The 21,651-nt window shown below is 39.5% G+C and overlaps 1 protein-coding gene across 1 annotated transcript in view; it reads left to right on the forward strand.

The window, feature by feature from the left end:
• TACR3 (tachykinin receptor 3) overlaps positions 1-18,275 on the forward strand; it is a 77,260-nt gene extending 58,985 nt beyond the window's left edge. The window contains exons 6-7 of the mRNA XM_012655090.1: positions 16,153-16,349; positions 17,756-18,275. Of these exons, the coding sequence (XP_012510544.1) occupies positions 16,153-16,349; positions 17,756-18,068 (510 nt within the window). The 3' untranslated portion in view covers positions 18,069-18,275. The remainder of the gene's footprint in view (positions 1-16,152; positions 16,350-17,755) is intronic.
• Positions 18,276-21,651: the final 3,376 nt, after the last annotated feature.

Here is a 21,651-nt window from a genome sequence, read left to right on the forward strand (position 1 = left end):
GCTCAGGCTGGTTTCGAACTCCTGAGCTCAAACGATCCGCCCGCCTCGGCCTCCCAGAGAGCTAGGATTACAGGCGTGAGCCACCGCGCCCGGCCTTCTTTTTTTTTTTTATCTCCTTCACTCTTTTCTTTTCCCTCACCACCTTTCCTTCTTGCTGCCCTTCCTTGATCCATTTCTTTGCCTCAGAAAGACTTTTTCTTTTTTGGGACAGGGTCTCACTCTGTAGCCCGGGCTAGAGTGCAGTGGCATCGTCATAGCTCACTGCAATGTCAATCTCCTGGGCTCAAGTGATCCTCCTGCCTCAGCCTCCCAAGTAGCTGAAACAGGCGCAAGCCATCACACTAAGCTAACTTTTCTAATTTTTTGTAGAGATCGGGTCTTGTGCTCTTGCCATGTTGCTCAGGCTGGTCTCAAACTCCTGGCCTCAAGCAATCCTAACCCCTCGGCCTCCCAAAGTGCAAGGATTACAGTCATGAGCCACTGCGCCTGGCTTCATCCAGTTTTTAAATACAAATTTGATACTGTTCTTATAATTCAAACTGCAGCACTGTTCCTATAATTCAAATTATTCTAAACTTTCCAATCCCTAGATACACATCAGTACCCTACACAGCAAACATTCTTTTTCAAGTCAGAAGGGGATTATAAATAGAAAAATGGTGAGGTTTTTTTCTTTCAAACCATGTTGCACAAATGCTTTATTTATATTATTCCAATTATGTGCTCTAAGTCTTTCCAGATATGTTTCTAAAATTGTTCATTTTTATTTCATTTTAACCAAGATTTCAAGGTTTCTACTTAGCCCCAGGTAGTAGATCCCAAAAGTGTTTTGATTCTATGTATATTGATGTGCTGTATTCAATGCATTTCCAAATTTTTGGCTTTGTCAAATCCTTTGTATGCCTCTCAAAATTGTCTTTAATCTGTTTTGATTTGGAAATATTTAGAACTAGTGGAAATAATACATTGCAATTACTTTGTACCTTTTGATTCTCAGGTATTATCCTCAGATTATTTCTGCCTCATTATTTCTTTAGTCTCCAACAAGCTGTGGCAGCTTTATATAAATCTCTGAAATAGGAATTTCTAAAGCCTTTTGCTATAGCCATCTAAGCCCAGATGAGGAAGATGACTTTCACAGACACCCTAAAGGAACCTACATGCTTCACACACTAAATCTGCAAAGGAAAAGAGCATCCTAAAAGAACCGAAATCAACACACAGAATACTAGTTGCATATCTAAGAGGAATAGGAACTTGAATATTAATCAGAATAAATAACGGATCCTTCAAATGGTGTCCATGCCAATTAAAAGGCAGAAGATCAAGTATGGAATAATTCCCTTCACATGAGCAGTATCTCACCAGAAACTGAACACTGATGAGTAGTGGTCCCACGTTTATATGCCACAGTTAATTTGAATTGAATGGTGTGTTTCATTTTTTTTTTTTTTTTTTGAGACAGTCTCACTCTTTTACCCGGGCTAGAGTGCCGTGGCGTCAGCCTAGCTCACAGCAACCTCCAACTCCTGGGCTCAAGCGATCCTCCTGCCTCAGCCTCCCAAGTAGCTGGGACTACAGGCACGCACCACCATGCCCGGCTAATTTTTTCTATATATTTTTAGTTGTGCAATTAATTTCTTTCTATTTTTAGTAGAGACGGGGTCTCGCTCTTGCTCAGGCTGGTTTCGAACTCCTGAGCTCAAACAATCCGCCCGCCTCAGCCTCCCAGAGAGCTAGGATTACAGGCGTGAGCCACCGCGCCCAGCTTGTGTTTTATTTTTAAACACGATTTCCTGGAGAATTAGAAGTCACAGTTTTATTTACTTCCCTGAGAATATAAACCAAGTCCCCGTCATCCTAATACCAGTCTACCTTCTAGCCGTAAGATCTCATGGGGCAACTCCTACAACATTTCATTGCCAAACTAGGATTTTTACTAAGAAGGACTCTGCAGAGAAACCTCTAAATCCAGTGATGTGAGACAATAAATAAATAAATTTGTATTTATTTAGAGATCGCCTATAATAGAAGACCCTATATCTTACAAATCAGTTTTTATTGCTCTCTGGTCTTCCTATAAAACTTCTTAGGGTGTAAGCAACTTTGAGCAAATGATTTAAAAAGGAAGGATTTAACACATCTTCCTTAAGAGCCATAGCCTAAGATGTACGGCATAGTCCAGAAACATTTTGCTATAGCAATGTTATCAAATTTTTATTATACATAAGGCACAAAAGTTGTTGTTTTGTTATAATCTGTGATTACAAACCAAAAGAAATTTTGCCGTAAAATAAGCAAACTATTTTCTAGCACATGAAGTAGTTAGCTTTTTTTTTTAATTTTAGAGGAAAGTCACAGTGTCTCTTGTTTTTGCATGATTTAACAGCACAGATAAGATTCTCATCTCTCAGAAATGTGCAGTTTTGCACATATTTTTTCATCCAACTACAGTCCCAGATTATACAGCTGAGTGGAAAAAAGCTTATAGTTTTATTTGTGTAAATAAATTTTAAGTATAAGGGGAAAGGATTATTGTATTTATTTTGAATCCTTTTTCCAAGGGAGTGGCAGGTATACTTCCATTTGAGGACAGACAGATCTGGCAAATGTCCTCATGACATTTCGATATTTAATTTTGCCTTCCAGTCCATTTCGATTAGGACTTTAACATGCATTTATTTTTGGAAGTGTGGTTTCCTAAAACTGGTGAATGTATTTCTTTAACTACCTTGACATTGTCTCTTCTGGGTTTGATAGCTCCTTGCTACTGGGCTCCACAATCCACGGCAATGCAACTTTTCTGCAGTATCTGAATAATTCCTGGAATTGTGTTTGAATTCTCTGACGTGGAACCTGGGGGTTCAACTGGCCACAAGTCGTTGACGAGTCTCAGTGTCTGAACACCTCATTAAGCTTCTGGCTTTTCATATTCTTCATCCACACATTACCTGTGTTCTGGGTCGATCCTTGCCACTTCCTGCTCAAGAGTATTCCCCCATCAATTAAACCATCTATCTCTGGGCCACAACTTGTTTCACTGAACTGTGTTCTTGCTCCTAACGGAGCATGCTCACGTCTCCGTCGTGCGCTGTTTACATTTGCTTTCTCCTGTGACTTACTGATCTCTTACTCCTCTGGTCAATTCTCTGTGGCTTCCAACACTCCATTTCACTGAAACTGCCTTTGCCCAAGTTATGTTTGACGTGTTCGTGGCTAAATTGGTTGGATACTTTCAGTCCTTCGCTAGATTGAATCAACAGACACCCCGTTTGATCACTCCCCACTTGCGAGGTGTCCCCTCCTTGGTATTTGCTTTTTTCTATCCTCAGGCCATTCCTTTTCAGTAGCCTTTTCTCACTTTTTTTCCTCTAACTACCATTTAAATGCTACCCTTTACCCCAGAGTCCCATTCTTTGTATGTATATAGCTTTCACGTAGAGTCCTGTTTAGATCATCTCATCCATTCCCTTGAAAATTATTTCCAAATCTGTATTTGTATTATGCCCATATCTAGATTTCTCTTCTGAGGTCTAGGCCCTGAGATTTAGATCAAAATTCTGCTAACCATCTCTCACTCCAAACCTATACGCAGTACACACTTCAAATTAAGCTAATCAAAACTAAATAATAATCTTGGTCTCTGAAATCCTTCTTCCCATTTATAGGATGTTACTAATATCCATAGAGTGGTCCAGACAAAACATCTGGAAATGATCTTTAACTTCTTCCTGTCCTTAATCAACATCCAATCAATGACAAGGTCCCTCAAATTAACTCTAAAAGCACTCAAATATATTTCCTTCTGAGAGAGCACTTTGAAGGCAGTTTACAATGGACTTCATTAGATTCGGATATAATGGAGGAAGGAGGCTTTTTAGTAGACATGTATATTAATCCAGACAAAGAATTATATAGTTCAAAAAAAAAAAAGAGTAGAGCAGGGACTTAGGAAAGAAGGAAATACATTTGAGTGCTTTTAGAGTTAATTTGAGGGACCCTTGTCATTGATTGGATGTTGATTAAGGACAGGAAGAAGTTAAAGATTATTTCCAGAAGTTTTGTCTGGACCACTCTATGGATACTAGTAACATGCTATAAATGGGAAGAAGGATTTCAGAAACCAAGATTAAAATGCTCAACATCTCTAATCATCAGGGAAATGCAAATCAAAACCAATATATCACTTATCCCAGTGAGAATAGCCCAAAGTCCCAAAACAATAAATGTTAGCATGGATGCAGAGAGATAGGAACACTCGTACACTGCTGGTGGGACTGCAAACTAGTGCAACCTCTGTGGAAAGCAATATGGAGATACCTCAAAGAGATACAAGTAGAAATACCATTTGATCCAGCAATCCCACTACTGGACATCTACCCAAAAGAACAAAAGACATTGTAGAACAAGGACATCTGCACTCGAATGTTTATAGCAGCACAATTCATAATTGCAAAGATGTGGAAACAACCCAAGTGCCCATCAATACATGAGTGGATTAATAAAACGTGGTATATGTACACCATGAGTTCTACTCAGCCACAAAAACAATGATAATCTAGCACCTCTTGTATTATCCCGGATAGAGCTGGAACCCATTCTACTAAGTGAAGTATCACAAAAATGCAAACCAAGCAACACATGTACTCATCATCAAATTGGTATTAACTAATGAACACTTATGTGCACATTTAGTAAAAGCATTCATCGGGTGGGGCAGGTGGGGGGGGCGGAGGGGATGGGTATAAACACACCTCATGGGTGTGGTGCGCACTGTCTGGGGGATGGGCACACTTGATGCTCTGTCTCCGGTGGAGCAAAGGCAATATATGTAACCTAAACATTTGTATCTCCGTATTATGCTGAAATAAAAAAATTTTTTTTAAATAATAAAAAAATTAAAGCTACTATTAGCTGCACACCTCTGTCACAAAATTTGACAGAGAATTTGGCTCTCCAGGACCCAGTCTTGATTTCACCCACATTCCTCAGCCAACCACCATGGTCTTCCTTTGCATTTACAAAGGTACATTCAAAAATCAATGTAGGCCATGGTGCTAATAATTGTAAACATGCTTATAAATTACTCAGATCGTGGAAATGAAGTAAAAATGAATATCTTAGCATGTCCTGGGTATCTTGTGAGCCTGGCATTTACATTCTCATTTAATCCTGACAATGCCCTGTGATGAGTTTTCTTATCTCTTCTATACTAATAAGATTATTGATGTTCAAAGAGATTAAGTAATTTTCCCAAGCCCTGTTAAATCTCGCAGGGCCTAGATTTAAAGCTTTTGACTCCAATGATCTTAGCATTGCAGTATACTAAAAAAAAAAAAAGGAAAGAAAAAAGAAAAAAAAAGGACAAGATTCTAGAACATATATTTTACTTATATTTGCTTTAGGATGTAAATAAATCTATGCCGACACAATACCATATTCCACTAAAAATAAGTCTGTGTATGGAAACAGTTTTTGTGGCATTGTTGAAATAGAATGCAGTGAACAATGCAGATAAATTTCTTTTTGTATCAGTAGCACGATAAAGATAATTCCACAGCATCACGAAGCCTGTGCTATGTATGTATACTGTATGTATACTGTACTGTGCTGTATACTGTACAGTTCCCCATTATATACTTCATATTTTTGGCCTTTCAAAGGCAGCCCAATTTCTGAGTATTTTCAGTTTCATATAAAATACATATGGTCTAGTGGAGAATACATTGCTTTCTGATCAATTCCATTCCTTCTCAGTTTAGCTAATGACGTTACCTCATGCTTTACTAATTCATTTATTTCACAAATATTTACTGAGCACATCTTACGTTTTCACTCCTTCTCTACGCACACTGAGCACTGGTCATTAGGAAACCAAGAGCAACAAGATGAAACTACTCTAGATTTCCCACCGTGTAATCCACAAATCCATCTGCATATGCCCTCCCCATTCTTCTCGTCCATTGCAACAGGAAAAGCCCTGTCTCAAAAGTCTGTGGATCCCACTCACTCACGTTCTCCTGGAAAGTGTAAGCATCCAGTCGTCTTCAATGACCTACAAGCTTATGGCATGGCAAAGACCTTTCACTAGGTCTTTTACAAAATAATCTTTTGATCTCCCAACTCTTCCCCAACCCAGCTTCCATCCTGTATGTCTCCATCATAACCAACCAAGACAACGAAAAGAGTTGCCTGCAGACGCTTTCTCCATATTTTGTTCACACTTTAAACCACTCAGTTTGGATTCTGCCACCACAACTCCACCAGAGCTCCACTGAGCTCTTGCTCAGTTCATCACTTGTCTCCATAGAAACTATCATTTCTTATCTTCCTAAAACTCTGAGAAGCGTTCTACAGGGCTGGCAATCCTCCCTCCTAAAGGAGGGAAAACACTGCTCCTTCCTCCTACCCTTTCCGACTCTTCGCCTCTGTGTGACTTCACAATAGCTGAGTTGTTCAGGGCTTGGTCTAGACTACTTCTTACTATTCACCCTGAGTAATTTCACTCATTCCCACGGCACTGAATAGCATCTATAGATCACTGGCTCTGAAATGTATATTTTAAATCAATACTTTCTGTGGGGTATGGGGGACATGGGAAGATGTTGATCAGTGAGTACAAACTTTCAGTTTCATGATGAAGAATTCTGGGGCTCTCATAGCATGAGTGGTGATGGACGTGTTAATTAATTTGATTGTGGTGATCCGTACTCAATATATACGCACATCAAACCGTCACATTGTACATCTTGAATATATAAAATTATTTGTCAATTAAATAGGTTAAAATAAAATTTAACAAATAAATAAATAAAAATAAAAGACAGAGTGGCCATAAAATTACTGTCTATATGAGCTCTAAGTTTATATAGCAAGAAATAAAGGGAACCTATTCAAAGAGGGGAACATGGGCTACATACTTGACATTTTTCTTTGGTTATTTCTCAAGATTTTTAAAATTATAATATTAAAAAAAAGATACCTGAGATTAAGTCTTCTCATCTGGCACAAAATGGGTTCTTCCTATAACCTGTTTGACTGTCCAAATATCAATAAATACTGTTTCTATCCACCCAGATACTAAATTCAGAAAAGAAGTCAAATATTTCCTCTCCCTCTCACACTCATCCAACCCATCGCGAAGCCCTAATGACTCTGCTCCCTAAGAATATCTCCCGTTTCTCCATTTCTTTCCAACCTCATTGCAATGATTCTCCAGGATACAGTCACTGACCATCAAGACCCAGCACTGCTACAGCCTCCCCAGCTGATTTCCCCAGATCTGTACCTGTGCTTCTCAGATTCCTTCTCTACTCAGCAGCCAAGATGATGTTTTCTAAAATGCAAATCAGTTATTGCAGTCTACTTACAATTCATTGTTTCCCAATATATCTTAAAAATAAAATAAATTACAAATATATATATGAGAAAATAATGTACAAGACCCTATAGAATCTTACTACTACTGACTCTGCCAGCCTGATTCTGCGCATCTTTGCCGCTCACGCCCTGTGTTCCCGTGATGCTTGTGCTCAGCGGCTTGAACACACCGAGCTTTCTCCTGCTTCTGACCCTTCACTCACACTATCCTCAGCGCCTGGAATGACGCACACTTCTCTCATCTGCCTGGACGGCCTCTAGGTTTCAGCTTAAACATTGATTCCTCAAAAGCATCTTCGATTATATTCCATGAATCTAGATATGATTATTTTTTCTATTGAATTTATCATAATTTGTAATTACATATGTATTTCTACATTTAATATTTAATGAGCCTCTTTAATAGGATGTGTTATGAACATAGATAAAACTTTTTATCTGTTTTAATTCGCCACTTATTCCCAGTGCCTATGGTCTTGGTTTCTTTAGAAAAAAAATGGTATTATTGTAGAACAATTACAATCTAAATGTAGATTAAGTAACAAAAACAATCGTACTTCTTTCTTAAGCCTCTGCCATCGCATGGTCAAAACATCCTGCTAAACATAAAAGCTAAGGACAATAAAGACGATTTCAATTTCAATTTAAAAGAACTAAAAGTAGATCTACCATTTGATCCTGCAATCCCATTGCGGGGTATCTACCCAAAGGAAAAGAAATCATTATATCAGAAAGACACCTGCACTCATGTGTTTATCACAGCACAACTCACAACTGCAAAAATATGGAATCAACCTAAGTGCCCACCAGCCGACGCTGGACAAAGGAAATGCGGTGTATATATTTACACACACACACACCATGGAGTGCTACTCAGCCATAAAAAAGTCTGAAATAACATCTTTTGTGGCAACTTGGATGGAATTGGAGGCCACCACCCTAAGTAACGCAGGAACAGAAAAACAGATGTTGTGCGTTCTCGCTTGTAAGTGGGAGCCATGTGTAAGTGAGCTAAGCTGTGGCCACGCAAGGACACACGAGTGGTGTGATGGAGAGAGCATGGGAGGGGAGGAGGAATGAAAAGCTACCTGTTGGGAACAGTGTACACTGTCCGAGTGATGAGTACACTGAAAGCCCAGACTACCACCATACAATATATACATGTACAGAATCCAACTTGCACCCCCTAAATGTATCGAAATACAAACATGTGAATTGACTCCAATATTCGTAATATGTGAGGATTTCTTCAAAAAATTCTTGTTGAAATTGCTCTTGATTATTTGGATACCTGAAATAACTGGCAAATAATCTACTTGTATTGTTTTACTAAAGTGTAGAAGTTGTTTTCTGGCTATTTTCTATTTTAATTCTCTTGCTCTAGAAACACACAAGTCAGATCGGCTCTGCTCCTTCAGACCTGAATACCTGAGTGTGATCACGGAAAAGCCTTTTGCTTTAACCAAAGGGACCACACTCTTCAGTCTAAGTTCGAGTGACAGATTCAATTAGATTTTTGAGTTATGTAATAACCAAGACAAATCTATCACTTCACTCAGCAAGCACGATTTCTGTGTGCTTGTCATTCTTTCCTGCAAGGCGATTGGCATAAAAAAACAGGGCCTGTGAGGAAGGCCAAATATAACCTAAGAGAGGCTCCACTCAAGGAAGTGGAGACCCTGCTCTATCCCTCCCCTTGCTGAAAGCAGATCTGCGATTCAAACCCCTCTGGAGACCCGGTGTTCACCGGGACTCTGCAGAGTATTATGCTTCTTGCTTTGCAGGAATGAAGCCCTATGATGCACTGTCCTCAGCATCTCAAGCATTATATTTGAGATGTCTGCTCAGGCTGCCACAACAAAATACTGTAGACTGAGTGGCTTAAACAACAGAAATTAATTTTGTCGCAATTGCAAAGGCTACGAGTCTGAGGTCAATGTGTCAACAGGACTGGTTTCTTCTGAAGCCTCTTTCCTTGGTTTGCAGACGTGTGTAGCCTCGTATCCTGTGTGTCAGTGCACTGACATCTTCTCCTTTCAAGGATGCTTGTTATATTGCGTTAGTGCTCACCCCAATAACTTCGTCTTAATTTAATTACCTCTTTAAAGACTCTGTATTCAAATGCAGTCACGTTCTGAGGTACTGAGGATTGAGCCTTCACCATATGGATTTTGAGAGGATGCAGTTCGACGCTCCAACCACTGTTCCCCCCAAGTCCTGTCCTTCCTACGTGCAAATCCTCATCCCAACAGCCCCGAAACCCTAAACCCATTCCAGCATCGACCCTAACTCCAAGAATGTCATTTGCATTATTGTCTAATTGAGGTATGGGTGAGACTGGAGGTGTGATTCATTCTGAAGCAAAACTCCTCTGCAACCGTGAACCTGTGAAACCAGACACGTTACCTGCTTCCGAAATTACGATGGTGGAGAAGACACAGGTCGACCTTCCCGTTCCCAGAGGGAGGAATCAGGAAGAGGGAAGGGTGATGGGTTCCAAACAAGTCTGCAAACCTAGCAGGGCACATTCTACTAACTTTTAATGCTAAAGAGTCATCCTCTTGGGCACAGTGCTATGTCCTCCTGACCCGCAAGGGCCGCGATCCCAATCCCAGGGCCCCGGGCAGCACCGCAACCCCTCTGGGACCGAGGGGACAGCCCTGCTTCCCATTCTGGGCCCACGGGGCAGTGACATCCCTGCCAGCCTCTGATCTGCCTTCAGGGACATTGTCCCCTTTTCTCGAAGGGTAATACGTTTGCGGCTGGACAGCTCTGTCGGCCTATCCTGTGGAAGCACGGAGGTCCGGCAGCTTCGGTACAAAGCTGGCAAACCCCTCTCCGTCCCTGCCCTCTGCAGAGACACCTGCTTTGACCCCAAGCCACATGCCTGTCATCTCTTCACCAAGTGATCGTCCATCCCCTCCCCTTCGTGTTCTTCCAGAACACGTTTTCACATTTGTTTCATCTTTCTCACTATGGGTAGGCTGAAAATTTTCCACATCTTCAAGTTTTGGTTACTTTTTCCTTAACAATTTCTTCTTCCATTTATCTCTCTCCTCTCACATTTTGCTGTAAGCAGCAAGGAGAAACTAGGCCTTGCCTTCAACATTTTGCTCAGAAATCTCGGCTGTATGTACACACGCACCACTTACAAGCTCTACTTTACACAAAATGTTAGAACACGATTCGCCCAAGTTCTTTGCTGCTTTATAACGCGCATTGCCTTTTCTCCAGTTTCCAATAACATGTTCCTCATTTCTATCTGTCATCTCAGCAGAAGCACCTTTAGTGTTCATATTTCTACCAACGTTGTATTCGTGACGATCTATGTGTATCTCTGAGACGGTAAGAATCCCTCTCTCCTGCTCTCCTCCTTCCTGAGCCCTCACCAGAATAAACGTCCAGCTTTCTACCAAAAGTCTCTGAAAGGCCATCTGGGCTTCCTATTACACCTCGAAATCCTTCCAGCCTGTGCCAACTGCCTCGTTCCAAAGCCTCTTGCACATGTTTAGATATTTGTTGCAGCGGCACCCACTGCCCGTTACCAAAATCTACGTCACGTGGTTAGGGCTGCCACGACAAAGCGCCGCAGACTGGGTGGCCTGAACAACAGCAATTTACCTTCGCCAGGTTCCAGAGGCTCAAAGCCCAAGACCAAAGTGGCGGCAGGATGGTTCCTCCCAGGGCATCTCCTCAGCTTGCAGATGTCTGTCCTTCTCCCTGTGTCTCCACATGGCTTCCCTTTGGGTATCTGTGTTGTGAGCTCTTCTTCCTATAAGGACATCAGTCATACTGAATTAGACTTCACCTTGATAACCTCATTTTAGCTGAATCACCTCTCTAAAGATCCTCTCTCTAAATACGGTCACGCCCTTGCTATTGGGGGTTAGAACGTCAACATTTGAACCCGGGGCACACAATTCAGGCCATACCAAACCTCGATAAGTTTTTATCTCAGTGTCATCTCATAGAACCAATCTTTATTCCTTCTGCGCCAACATGCTTTCCTAATGCCAACAATCTTTTCTTCCTTTTTGTGGCTACATTCCTTTCTTTGGTTTCAGATCATTATATTATCATGCTCTCAAAGATCAAGCTTCCAATAAAAAAGTAAAACTACATCAAAATAAAATGGGCCCGGTGAAATGTAAAGAAGTACAAACACAACACAATGCGCACGAAAACATTTTCCATATCTGCAAGCATGTGAATATAGTTATTTTCACTGGTTTGAGCTTGACATAATTTCTTACAGGCGTTTCTCTAGGCTAATGTTCAGGCAACATATATGTTAATTGGATTTGGCAACAGCGTCCAATTTTGTGGATGATTCTAACATAATACGCCTATATTCCCACCGAATCCTGAAATTACTGGTACAATTCAATCTGTCTTCTGAGCCATCCTGTGCTGTTTTCACAGGTCACACTAAGTTCTTATTTTCTCACTTGTGACAAAATTCTTAAGCAAATTCTTTCAAAGTGAAGCACCAAAAGCCAACCCTAAACAGCTCACGAAGTAGTACTTTAATGTTAATGCTTTTCATTGAAATTTTCATATCTCATTCTTGAGAATATTATATTAGTCTGCTCATCTGTGCTTAAAATAAGCTTGTCTGTAATTTTTACTTAAAGAAATGTCATGATCCATTTGAGAATATTTGTACAGAGGAAAAGTACGGACAAGTGGTAGGGTTTGGTCCATTTAAAACATGTGCTCTGAGAAGACTCTAATCAAAACAAGAAGTTTCCTGTCACACAGAACTGATCATTTCTATCTGAGACATGTAGAAAGAATAAATCTTTTACTGAAAAATATGACTCCTAGATTTTTTTAAATGGTTGGCAGTAGTTTAATTCCTTAAAGTAATTCTTTTATAGCGTAAACCTCAAAGTCATCCATCCTACACTAATTTAATGTAATGAATAAGAACAGCTGTAGGCATTTCAGTAGAATCTGTACACGATACAAAAATCAAAGATTTTTTTCCCCCTTTGATACATGAAGAAAAAGTACCCAAGGCTTATTCTCACTAACATGTGACATGCGTCTCCATCCTGCCTGTGTAAAATGGGTCTTCACTACTAAAAATAGGCACCATAACTTTCTAAGAGCAGCGTCACTTGCCCCCACCTCCCCTTCTCCTCCTGCTGGTAAGCTCCTGTACCAAGGACAGCGGGTGGACACAACCAGACGTGTTGCCATGGAAAACGGCTCCCATTGCCTGAGAAGCAGGATATGTCTTTCAGCTTTACGAAATACCCAACATCGACCAGCCTGTACCTCAAGTCACAATAAAATTTGTTAAGACATGATGAAAGGTTTGAATCTTCTCCATCCCAGACTCTCATCCTGCCTAAAAGTCTCAGGAGTTTCACAAATTCTACCAGCTGAATTCCTTTCCTGTTTAGCATCCCAGCCTGTCTGGGCTGGTGCCGTCGTCCAGCCACGCAGCACGTGGAAACCGCCCGCGACGTCTGCACACTGTCGTTGCTCAGGCTCGGTGTTTCGAAGAGCTCTTTTCCATAGCACTTTGTGAGCAAGATGATTACGATTTTGTGATTTCAGCATTTTGCAAAGCAAGACAATTTCTCCCTCCCCAGAGCCTACTTTTGCGTTTACATCACAACTGGGGTCCTGAGATTCCCACATCTGAAATAACTCTACAATATTTTGTGAGCAGAGAGTCGAGGTGACAGTATTTTACAGAAATAAATAAATAAATTATATTGTGCAGTTCTTTCTTTAGAGAACTCTTTTTTAAGGGTCTTTTAAGCTTTTTCTAAAGAATCTTCAAATACGTTTCTAAATCTTTTGCAACAAGGCCCCAAAGGCCCTATATATGTGAGTTAGAGGTTATCTGAAATCTCCGTTTCGTTCTCCACATGCATTTTAATTTTTCGTATGTTTACCTGGACTTTTTCCATGTTGACAGTTGAAAGTCCCTTAAAAAGACTCTGATAGCTTCCGTTGGTCTTCAGTTATTGTTGGAAACCAATTCTATGCATAGGGAGTTTGGGATTCATCTATATAAAAGGATTCAGATGAACTCCATGGTCACTTTCTCATAGATATTTTTCTTGCCCTTCACATTTATTCAGAATGAAACTTGAAGCTCACATGTACCCACAACAAAAATCGTTATTTTTTTTTACACTCATTCTCTTTATCTGTATTTGTTTGTCCTGAAAGGGGAACTGGCAGTAAATGGGATGCTTATTTTATATACACATGTCCTTTTTAAACTTGGAGAACAAACGACCCCAGTAGTGAATGACTGAGTAAAGTCTTGGACATCACTTGGTCATTTGTGGGTCCTTCAATTTCTGTTGTTTGGTGTTCACTGATTTATTTAAGAAGTTTTCGAGTACCCTTTATGTGTGAAGTCCTGTCTAGGTGCCGGCAGATACGTAAGTGAACAAAACAAGCAGAAAATTCTTGCTCTTTTGTGTTCCAGCATGAGGATACATGAAATAAAGAATAAACATAACAAACTCAAAGTAAAGAGCAAGCTAAGGTTCTGGGACTGCAGATTGCAAATTTAAATCAGTTGGTCAGCGTAGGATTCACAGAAAAAATGAGACCTGTGCCATGGCTTCAAGGAGATGAGGGAGTTAGCCACTGGAAATCGTCATCAGAGGAGTGCGAGAGGCAGGGGGAGAAGCCAGGGAGAATAATCCAGCGCAGTCCTCAGGAATGGTAAGATGTTCACGTATTTAAGAAGCAAAACATCAGTAGAACACATTTCACTCACTCTAATTCTCCCCTGAGCCCACAACTAGCAGACATGCATTGAGTCATTCTTTATTACAGTAAATTCATACGTTCTCATAAATGTTATTTTTGGTTTTATTTGCACGTGTTCATATTCACCACATTCGATACAAGCATTTTTACAAATTTCACATTTTCGGGTTTTTTTCATTATGGTTTTAGCTTTGGGGTAAGGAATTGGTTCTTTATCATTATTTTTCCCAATATTATCTTCTTGATGTAACAGGTATTCAATAAATGTGTTTTAACTGTACTGAAATAAAAAGTCTGAGGTGTAAAGACCTTCCTTGGTTCTAAATGAATCACACTGGTCGAATCTTTTGGTCTTTGCCTCAGTTTTCTAATTGGCAGTTGAAAGACAATAAGTTGTTAAATACGTCAAATATGCATAAAGGTAAATTTAAAATGGCTTTTAGTTGTATTTCACAAATATATGAATAAGACGTCAGAATCAAAATGCACAAGTCTGAATGTAGTTCCTCAGAAGAAAACGATGCAATTTGAAAAACACTGAGAAAATCAAAATACTTTCCACGGTGCAGCCAGCGATGACATTCTGTGAGCTGTTGACCCGGATCTTCAACTCTGATGGCCAATTTTCTGTCGGCTCAATGCTGGTCACCTGGATGGTGCAGTGAAGAGGCCCTCGGGGGAGCTTTGCCTTCCACATCGATCCATTTCATGCCTTGTCTATTTCTAGTGTCATGACTCTTAACCTCGTCAACTTTCATCTGAATCCCGAACTTGCAGTCAAATGATAAGTCTATTTCACAAATACTGTATTTTCCTAATTCTGAGATTCCTCATAAGCCATTCGCGTCAGGACTTTCTCTGATTTGTGTTAATTAATCTGGCTGCAGGTAAGCCTCGAAATCACTTTATTTAATATATCTTATTCTAGACAATGTTTACTGTTTACACATCCCCAAAGGAAGTGTAAACAAATTTAGCAGACAGAATAATGAGATATATTAAATGAGGTAATCAGAGACTATTACGTTAATTTCCTTTCATACACCAAACGAAGCTGCTCAGCGTTTATCTCCTTCGATTTTACCTTTCTTATAGACACAGACAATGGTAGATTTTATTTTATTCTGAGACACAGAAAACATCCCCCATTCAATCATTCATTCATTCTATATTTCTTTATCTCCAGCTATATGCCAGGGACTGTGCTAGAGCCTAGGAATATTAAGATAATTAAGACATTGTTTCTGTCTTTCAGGAATTTAGGGCCCAGTGGAGGAGAAACAGAAGTTGACATTCTACTTTGGCTAGGTCATTATGGCTCCAAAGTAGAATCAAAGGAAATGACCTGTGCTTACCAAACTCACAGATCTGACACATAAAACAGCTGCATTAGCCAGTTGCCTATTTACAAATTTAAACTTAGTAATTTTTCTCAGATTAATGTGAATATTTATAATCACTCTTTGGGAAAACCTTCCCTGATACCAGATTACAAGGGAGACCAAATCAATACCCATAAGGTTGCCTAGTGAGCATGGTATTAAAAACAGCTGAACGGTCTGAAGCTGTAACAAATGCTGAGGACGCCCCAGCCCTCGAGCCCAGAGTACGTCCAGTGTGACGCCGCAGTCAGTCTCCCCGGGCTTCCTGTCTCCACCACTGCACGGTGCGGGCTAGCACGGCCATGTCCTAGCTCCCGCCTCTTTCTCCCACAGGCTTTCTGAGTCTTTGCAAGCATATTTTCTTCAGGACAATTAAAACATATTTGTCTATGTTCGTGTCAGTGCTACCCATTCGCTCAGGGAGGGAGAGATAAATGGTGACACAGACCTACGTTCTTGAGACCTGCCTCGGGCAAGTGTCCCTGTTCTGCTTCACCATTATTTACTACGTCGACTGTTTCTTAGGCATGCTATGTATTTAACTGTGCTGGCAGAAAAGCATGATTTGCAATAAGCTATTGGAACCATTATATTTAATGACTTGTATATATTCGCCAAAAATGTCTTCTTCTTTTCTTTCTAGGTTGTAAAAATGATGATTGTTGTTGTGATGACATTTGCCATCTGCTGGCTGCCCTATCACACTTACTTCATTCTCACCGCGATCTACCAACAGCTCAACAGGTGGAAATACATCCAGCAGGTCTACCTGGCCAGCTTTTGGCTGGCCATGAGCTCAACCATGTACAACCCCATCATCTACTGCTGTCTGAATAAGAGGTAAACACAAAACCACCAAATGCAAGTCTCTTGTCATTCCGGCCGTATCTAGAAACACATAATGTTGTCCCTGCTTCATGGTGCAAATTTAAAGTATGGAAGGAAGGGAAAATATAAAAATTCACTGAAAGGGAACACAAAGCTTGATATTTTTAAGACTCCCCTACTTTCTAAAATGTCCCATCTTCACAATTACATGCCCAAAACGTTTTTAGAGGTTCTAACTGGGCAGCTTTAATATGTGCCAGCTTCCTCCTCCAAATCCTGCAGAGTTTTACCTAACAAAGAAAAAGAAATGCCCTAAGATTGAAGGAGGCGAGTTGAAAATGTGCTCAAATCCTCAGAGGAACGAAGGCACTTCCTAGAAATTCACAGGTAATTTCTACAGGACGGAGAGACGACGGAAAACATGAGCGGACTCTATTAAAACAGATATATTGTAAATAGACTTCAAAGTAGAAGATTTTATAAGGATGAATTAGGACAAGGAGAATTCCAATCCTTAATGCGTTAGGAGGTAGGGTAAGAGGGCAGCCTCCGTGGGGATGGCTTGTGAAGAAATTGGAGTCATCAAGGGAAAGACGTTTATAAAGCTAAAAAAATTAAAAGTAGGAGTATTTACAGTCTAATTTAAAACTAGAAAAAAGGTAACACGTGGCTTCCAGTTAAAAGCACATTGGTTGTTTGGTCAGCACATGAGGGGAACAGTCACATTTCACAGGGCTGATAAACCCCTCAATAAGCCGACGTACTTTGTGCCTGAGTAGAAACAGGACTCGTGAGTAACTGCAGGGGCCACATACTAAGCTCTCGTCCCACTTTGTCACACTGGGCCTTAGTTTGTTAAATACTTACTAACTCTCACTTTTCTCAGCACCGGCGTAAGCTGTATCTCAATTCACGCCGCCCCGCAAGCAGTACGTCTGCTGTTAATCGACTTCAGCTAATGGCTTACAAAGATAAAGATTTTGCACTTTTATGTAGCTTATATAAAAACAATCAAGATTGGCCATTAATGCAAACAGTAAATGAGACAAATTTATAGATGTGTAATTATTTCTGGAAGAAGCTATTTTGAAATGTCATGTTAAGCACCTCCACAGGCTGACCTAATTCAGTCAGACTTACGTACCTGTGTGAAATTATTGCAGAAAAGGACACGGTTTCCTTGGCATGTTGATTACCTGGTGTTATGCTTTTGCTATTTGATGACTTGCTTCTCATTTGTGGGAAATTAAGATTCAATTAAAACAAGAAAAATTTAAAAGACCAATACTTGGCACAAACTCTAAGAGTTTGCCTAGAAAATGAAATTTAAAACCTGAGTCGGCGTAACCGCCTTCGCAGGGCCTTCTGTGGCAGCCTGGAAACGTGACTGCTTCTTCCTGTGGCCTCCTCCTCCTCAGATTTCGAGCTGGCTTCAAGAGAGCATTTCGCTGGTGCCCTTTCATCAAAGTCTCCGGCTACGACGAACTGGAGCTCAAAACCACCAGATTTCACCCAGCTCGGCACAGCAGCCTGTACACGGTGACCAGGATGGAGTCCCTGACAGCCGTGCCGGGCCCTGGTGATGCCGACGACACCACGTCCGGGCGGAAGGCAAGAGCGAGGCCAGGAGGCCCAGGCCTCAGCGGCTGCTCCCGCAGGAATTCCAAACCTGCCTCCACCACGTCAAGCTTCATGAGCTCACCCTATACCTCTGTGGATGAATATCCTTAAATCCACCTCCCGAGGTGAACAATCAGTGTGAGGCCACCGCTATGCCAGCCTAGGCCCCGTCCCCGTCTCAGTCCCGTCCTACACACTCTCTGGAAACAGAAGGCAGTTTTTAGGCAGCTGTGCTTAAATTGAGAAAGGTAGCATATAAATGTGACAAAGACACTAATACGCCATAAACCCTCCCAAAATAAAATGGGCTTTAAATTTATTCTATGAAAACTCTAAACTATTATATGCAACAAACAAAAATATATCCGAAAAATACTTATAAAGTGTCCAGTTTATTTCATTTAAAATTGTCATATAGAATTGTGACACTGAAATGTCATATAATTTTTCCAAAAGATTGAAAAGCTTTGAAATCTAATATTGTGAGTGAAGAGAAATGAAATCTACATGAAATGGACTTTTTCATCTATAGCTATAATACAGAAAAAAGTTAAAAGACCCATTTTCCACCATAGTGATGAATATTAACCCCGAAAGATAGGAATTAATAAAAACCTTTTCTCAAGAAAACTCATTGTGTAAAATGAAAACATTTTAAGATTTAAAGATTTCTTCCAAGGCAAAATTTAACTGAAAAGGAAATCTAGTTAAATCATTATGCAGATGTGTATGTCATTCTCTTGATTATTTTTTCCGAGAAAGTGATTTCAAAGGAAAAAATTCATCTACTTTTTGACCATTACTTATTTTTAAATGCCAAGCTAAGAAATAGTCAAAATCAGAACCTTAAAAGGACAAAGAAAATTCCTATGATCCTCTTTATTTTATTATCACAGATTTTTTAAAAAAATAGGTAGATTATAAAACACTGAAGATGCATTCCAATAAAGAAAGGAAGAATCCCATTTGTCTCTGAAACTGGCTACCAGTCTTTAGGCCGGAAGTAAAGACAGTAATTCATAATTTTGAGGCAGACAAGGGAAGCTCCCAGCTCCAAAGGAAGATTTTTCTTCCTTGTAACCCAAGTGAAAAGTGTAAGGTAGACATCCACCTTATCAGCTGTACAGTGTCTCCTCCTCTCCTCACACTGAAAAAGAAATAAGCACTAACAGAAAGTATTGGAAAATATATTCAAATGCAAATCCATAGAGACAAAAGTTATAAATGTGACCGAAAAAATGTGGTTGAAAAATACCAATATATGGTACATGTATACTGTATATTTACATACGGTATTTACACATATACCATATATTTACATACGGTAAATCAGGCAGGGTATAGAAATGCATGTCAACTGTTAGAAAAGAAACTTGCACAGTAGTTTGGATACATGTGAACTAATACCAGGTGAGCAAAAGGGTGAGTCTAACCCACAGCCTTATACAGAGGGACCTTTTCTTCTGTCTGCTTAGATAATACAGAAGTCTCACCAAAAAGGAATATGGTAATAGTCATAAAAAAGCACTCATTTTACTAGACGAAAATAGTCCTGGCACATTTCTGAGATCCATAACAGAACAGGGAACACTTTAAGTGTAAAATTTATTTTCCAGACCTCAGTGCTTATAAATCATCTTTCCTTGAATTAGAGATACTATCATCCTGCTCAAGGAAGCAGAAACCTTCTGGGAATGTTGATGTGAGTACAAACTTCTTAAAACTATTCAGTTGGATTTTTAAAGCCATCTGTCTAAAATGATTTCCTCTAACACTTAACTTGATTGTTATGCTTCCGTCAATACTAGAACCAAATATTTTTTTGAAGAGGAGTCTAAAAGCAATTATTTAATGGCAAATTATGATCTATTACTACATTAATTTCCTAATCCGCCTTCCTTTTTTGGAGCCAAAACCAGAACTATACAGTTGTTAGAAAGTGTTAAAAGTCTAAACAACCTAACCCAATGTGGTTTGAGCTGAATTTCTTCTGATGACGCCAATAAATAGCCCCAAACACATAGGAGAGTGAAGACACATACAATCATTTAAAGAATGTGACAATTTCAAAGAACTGAATTCAAAATTAAACATTGAAATAGTAAGTGACTGTTACAAGGTTGCCATAGTTTAGTGCAGTCATGGAGCCTGGGTGCATGTTTCAGATGAGCAAATTCATTATTATTTAATATCTCATTGTTTGAATATTATGTTTTTGAATGTTCATTCTTAAAAATGTAAATGCTTATCATACAATGTAAAAGTATCAAGAAAAATCCTAATATGTTACAACAGGTATTATTTTCTTCTTAAACGTATGAATGATATGATACTAGCATTAATTAATGTCCGAGACACATGGGACCATGTTTAGCCGTAGACTATGAATGTGAAGTCGGGCCCTCAAGTTCAATGTAGTCGGCCACCACCCAACGTCCATCCGAAAAGCAAAGCTCCCGGCTTTCACGCATGTTAAGGAAATTCAGTAGAATTTGCTAATTTGCTAAGACATTTACAAGGGAAAATATCACCTTTTTTAGTAGATTTATTGTTGATTTGCTTGCTGAACATCATCCCTTCTAGTATGAAAGAAATACCTGAGATCCAGGTAGTATATATTTAATGCTGTTTAAGAAAAACTGACATCATTCACTCAATAATCATAGCTCTTAAACCAAGACCTATTGGCAGATCTTTTAAATCTGAAAATTTAATAATAAAATAAGAGTAAAATGTGAAAGAGGAAAGATTTTAGCCCTTTTGTCTGCATGTTGACAGTGAGAATTATAGAATACTGCACATGGAAATCAGCTTCAGTGGGACTCATTGTAAATAGAGTTATGCCAGTGTTTTTGTATTTGCTACAGTTTGGAAGAATTTGCCTTCAAAATTCACTCTACCCTCTGGTGTTAAAGTTCAATGTGGATCTTGTTCATTGAGTGCAGGCAAACACTGACTCAGAATACTAGACAGAAGGTTAAAGCATCCTACTTTCTGTGAATTTAGATTAGGAACAGAAAAATCCAAAATATTTTGAGAGAAATATGAAAGAATCAAAAAGTCTTACATCTTTTTAAGCATACTTTTTTTGAAAAGAGAAAAGTAAATAAAAAATAAATCGTATTTACATTATTTTGCACCTGGGCAAAGTGCAAGATTTTGAAATTACCTATGTGGGAAAAAATGAAAGCAAATGTGATTCTTACAGAATCCAATCTAAAGTATTTTATTTTTTGGCAAGTTCAGTACACTGCTGTGTTATGTCATCTTCTGCCTTTGTAAGGGTTGACATTTCTGACCCAGCAGCTGAATTCATATTCTTTTCCAGATCCTGCCAATCCCTTAAAAACAGAGATCCAACCAAACTTCAAAGTGGCCTCCACCGTTACAGAGCACCAGGAAGCTTACTATAAACCCATGAAACACAAAATAAACGTAAGAAAGAATGCTGATCAGCTCAAAATTTTAGTTTGATTTTTGTTAATGCAAAATTTCCTCTGAAAATTTTTGGTTAGCACCTGGTAAATTATTCCACCAAATACAAAGTCAGGACAATTACAATTCTTACACTTCTAACAGTAATAATTTGAGTTCCCACTTGTCACTGATAGTGTGCCGGAAGTTACGAAAATCAAGCATGACACTAGCCACGTAGGAAGATAAGGTTTAAAGAATTTCCCTTGAGGCCAAGCAG

Source organism: Propithecus coquereli, unplaced genomic scaffold (assembly GCF_000956105.1).
Source record: "Propithecus coquereli isolate 6110/MARCELLA unplaced genomic scaffold, Pcoq_1.0 Scaffold46, whole genome shotgun sequence".
Taxonomy (NCBI): domain Eukaryota; kingdom Metazoa; phylum Chordata; class Mammalia; order Primates; family Indriidae; genus Propithecus; species Propithecus coquereli.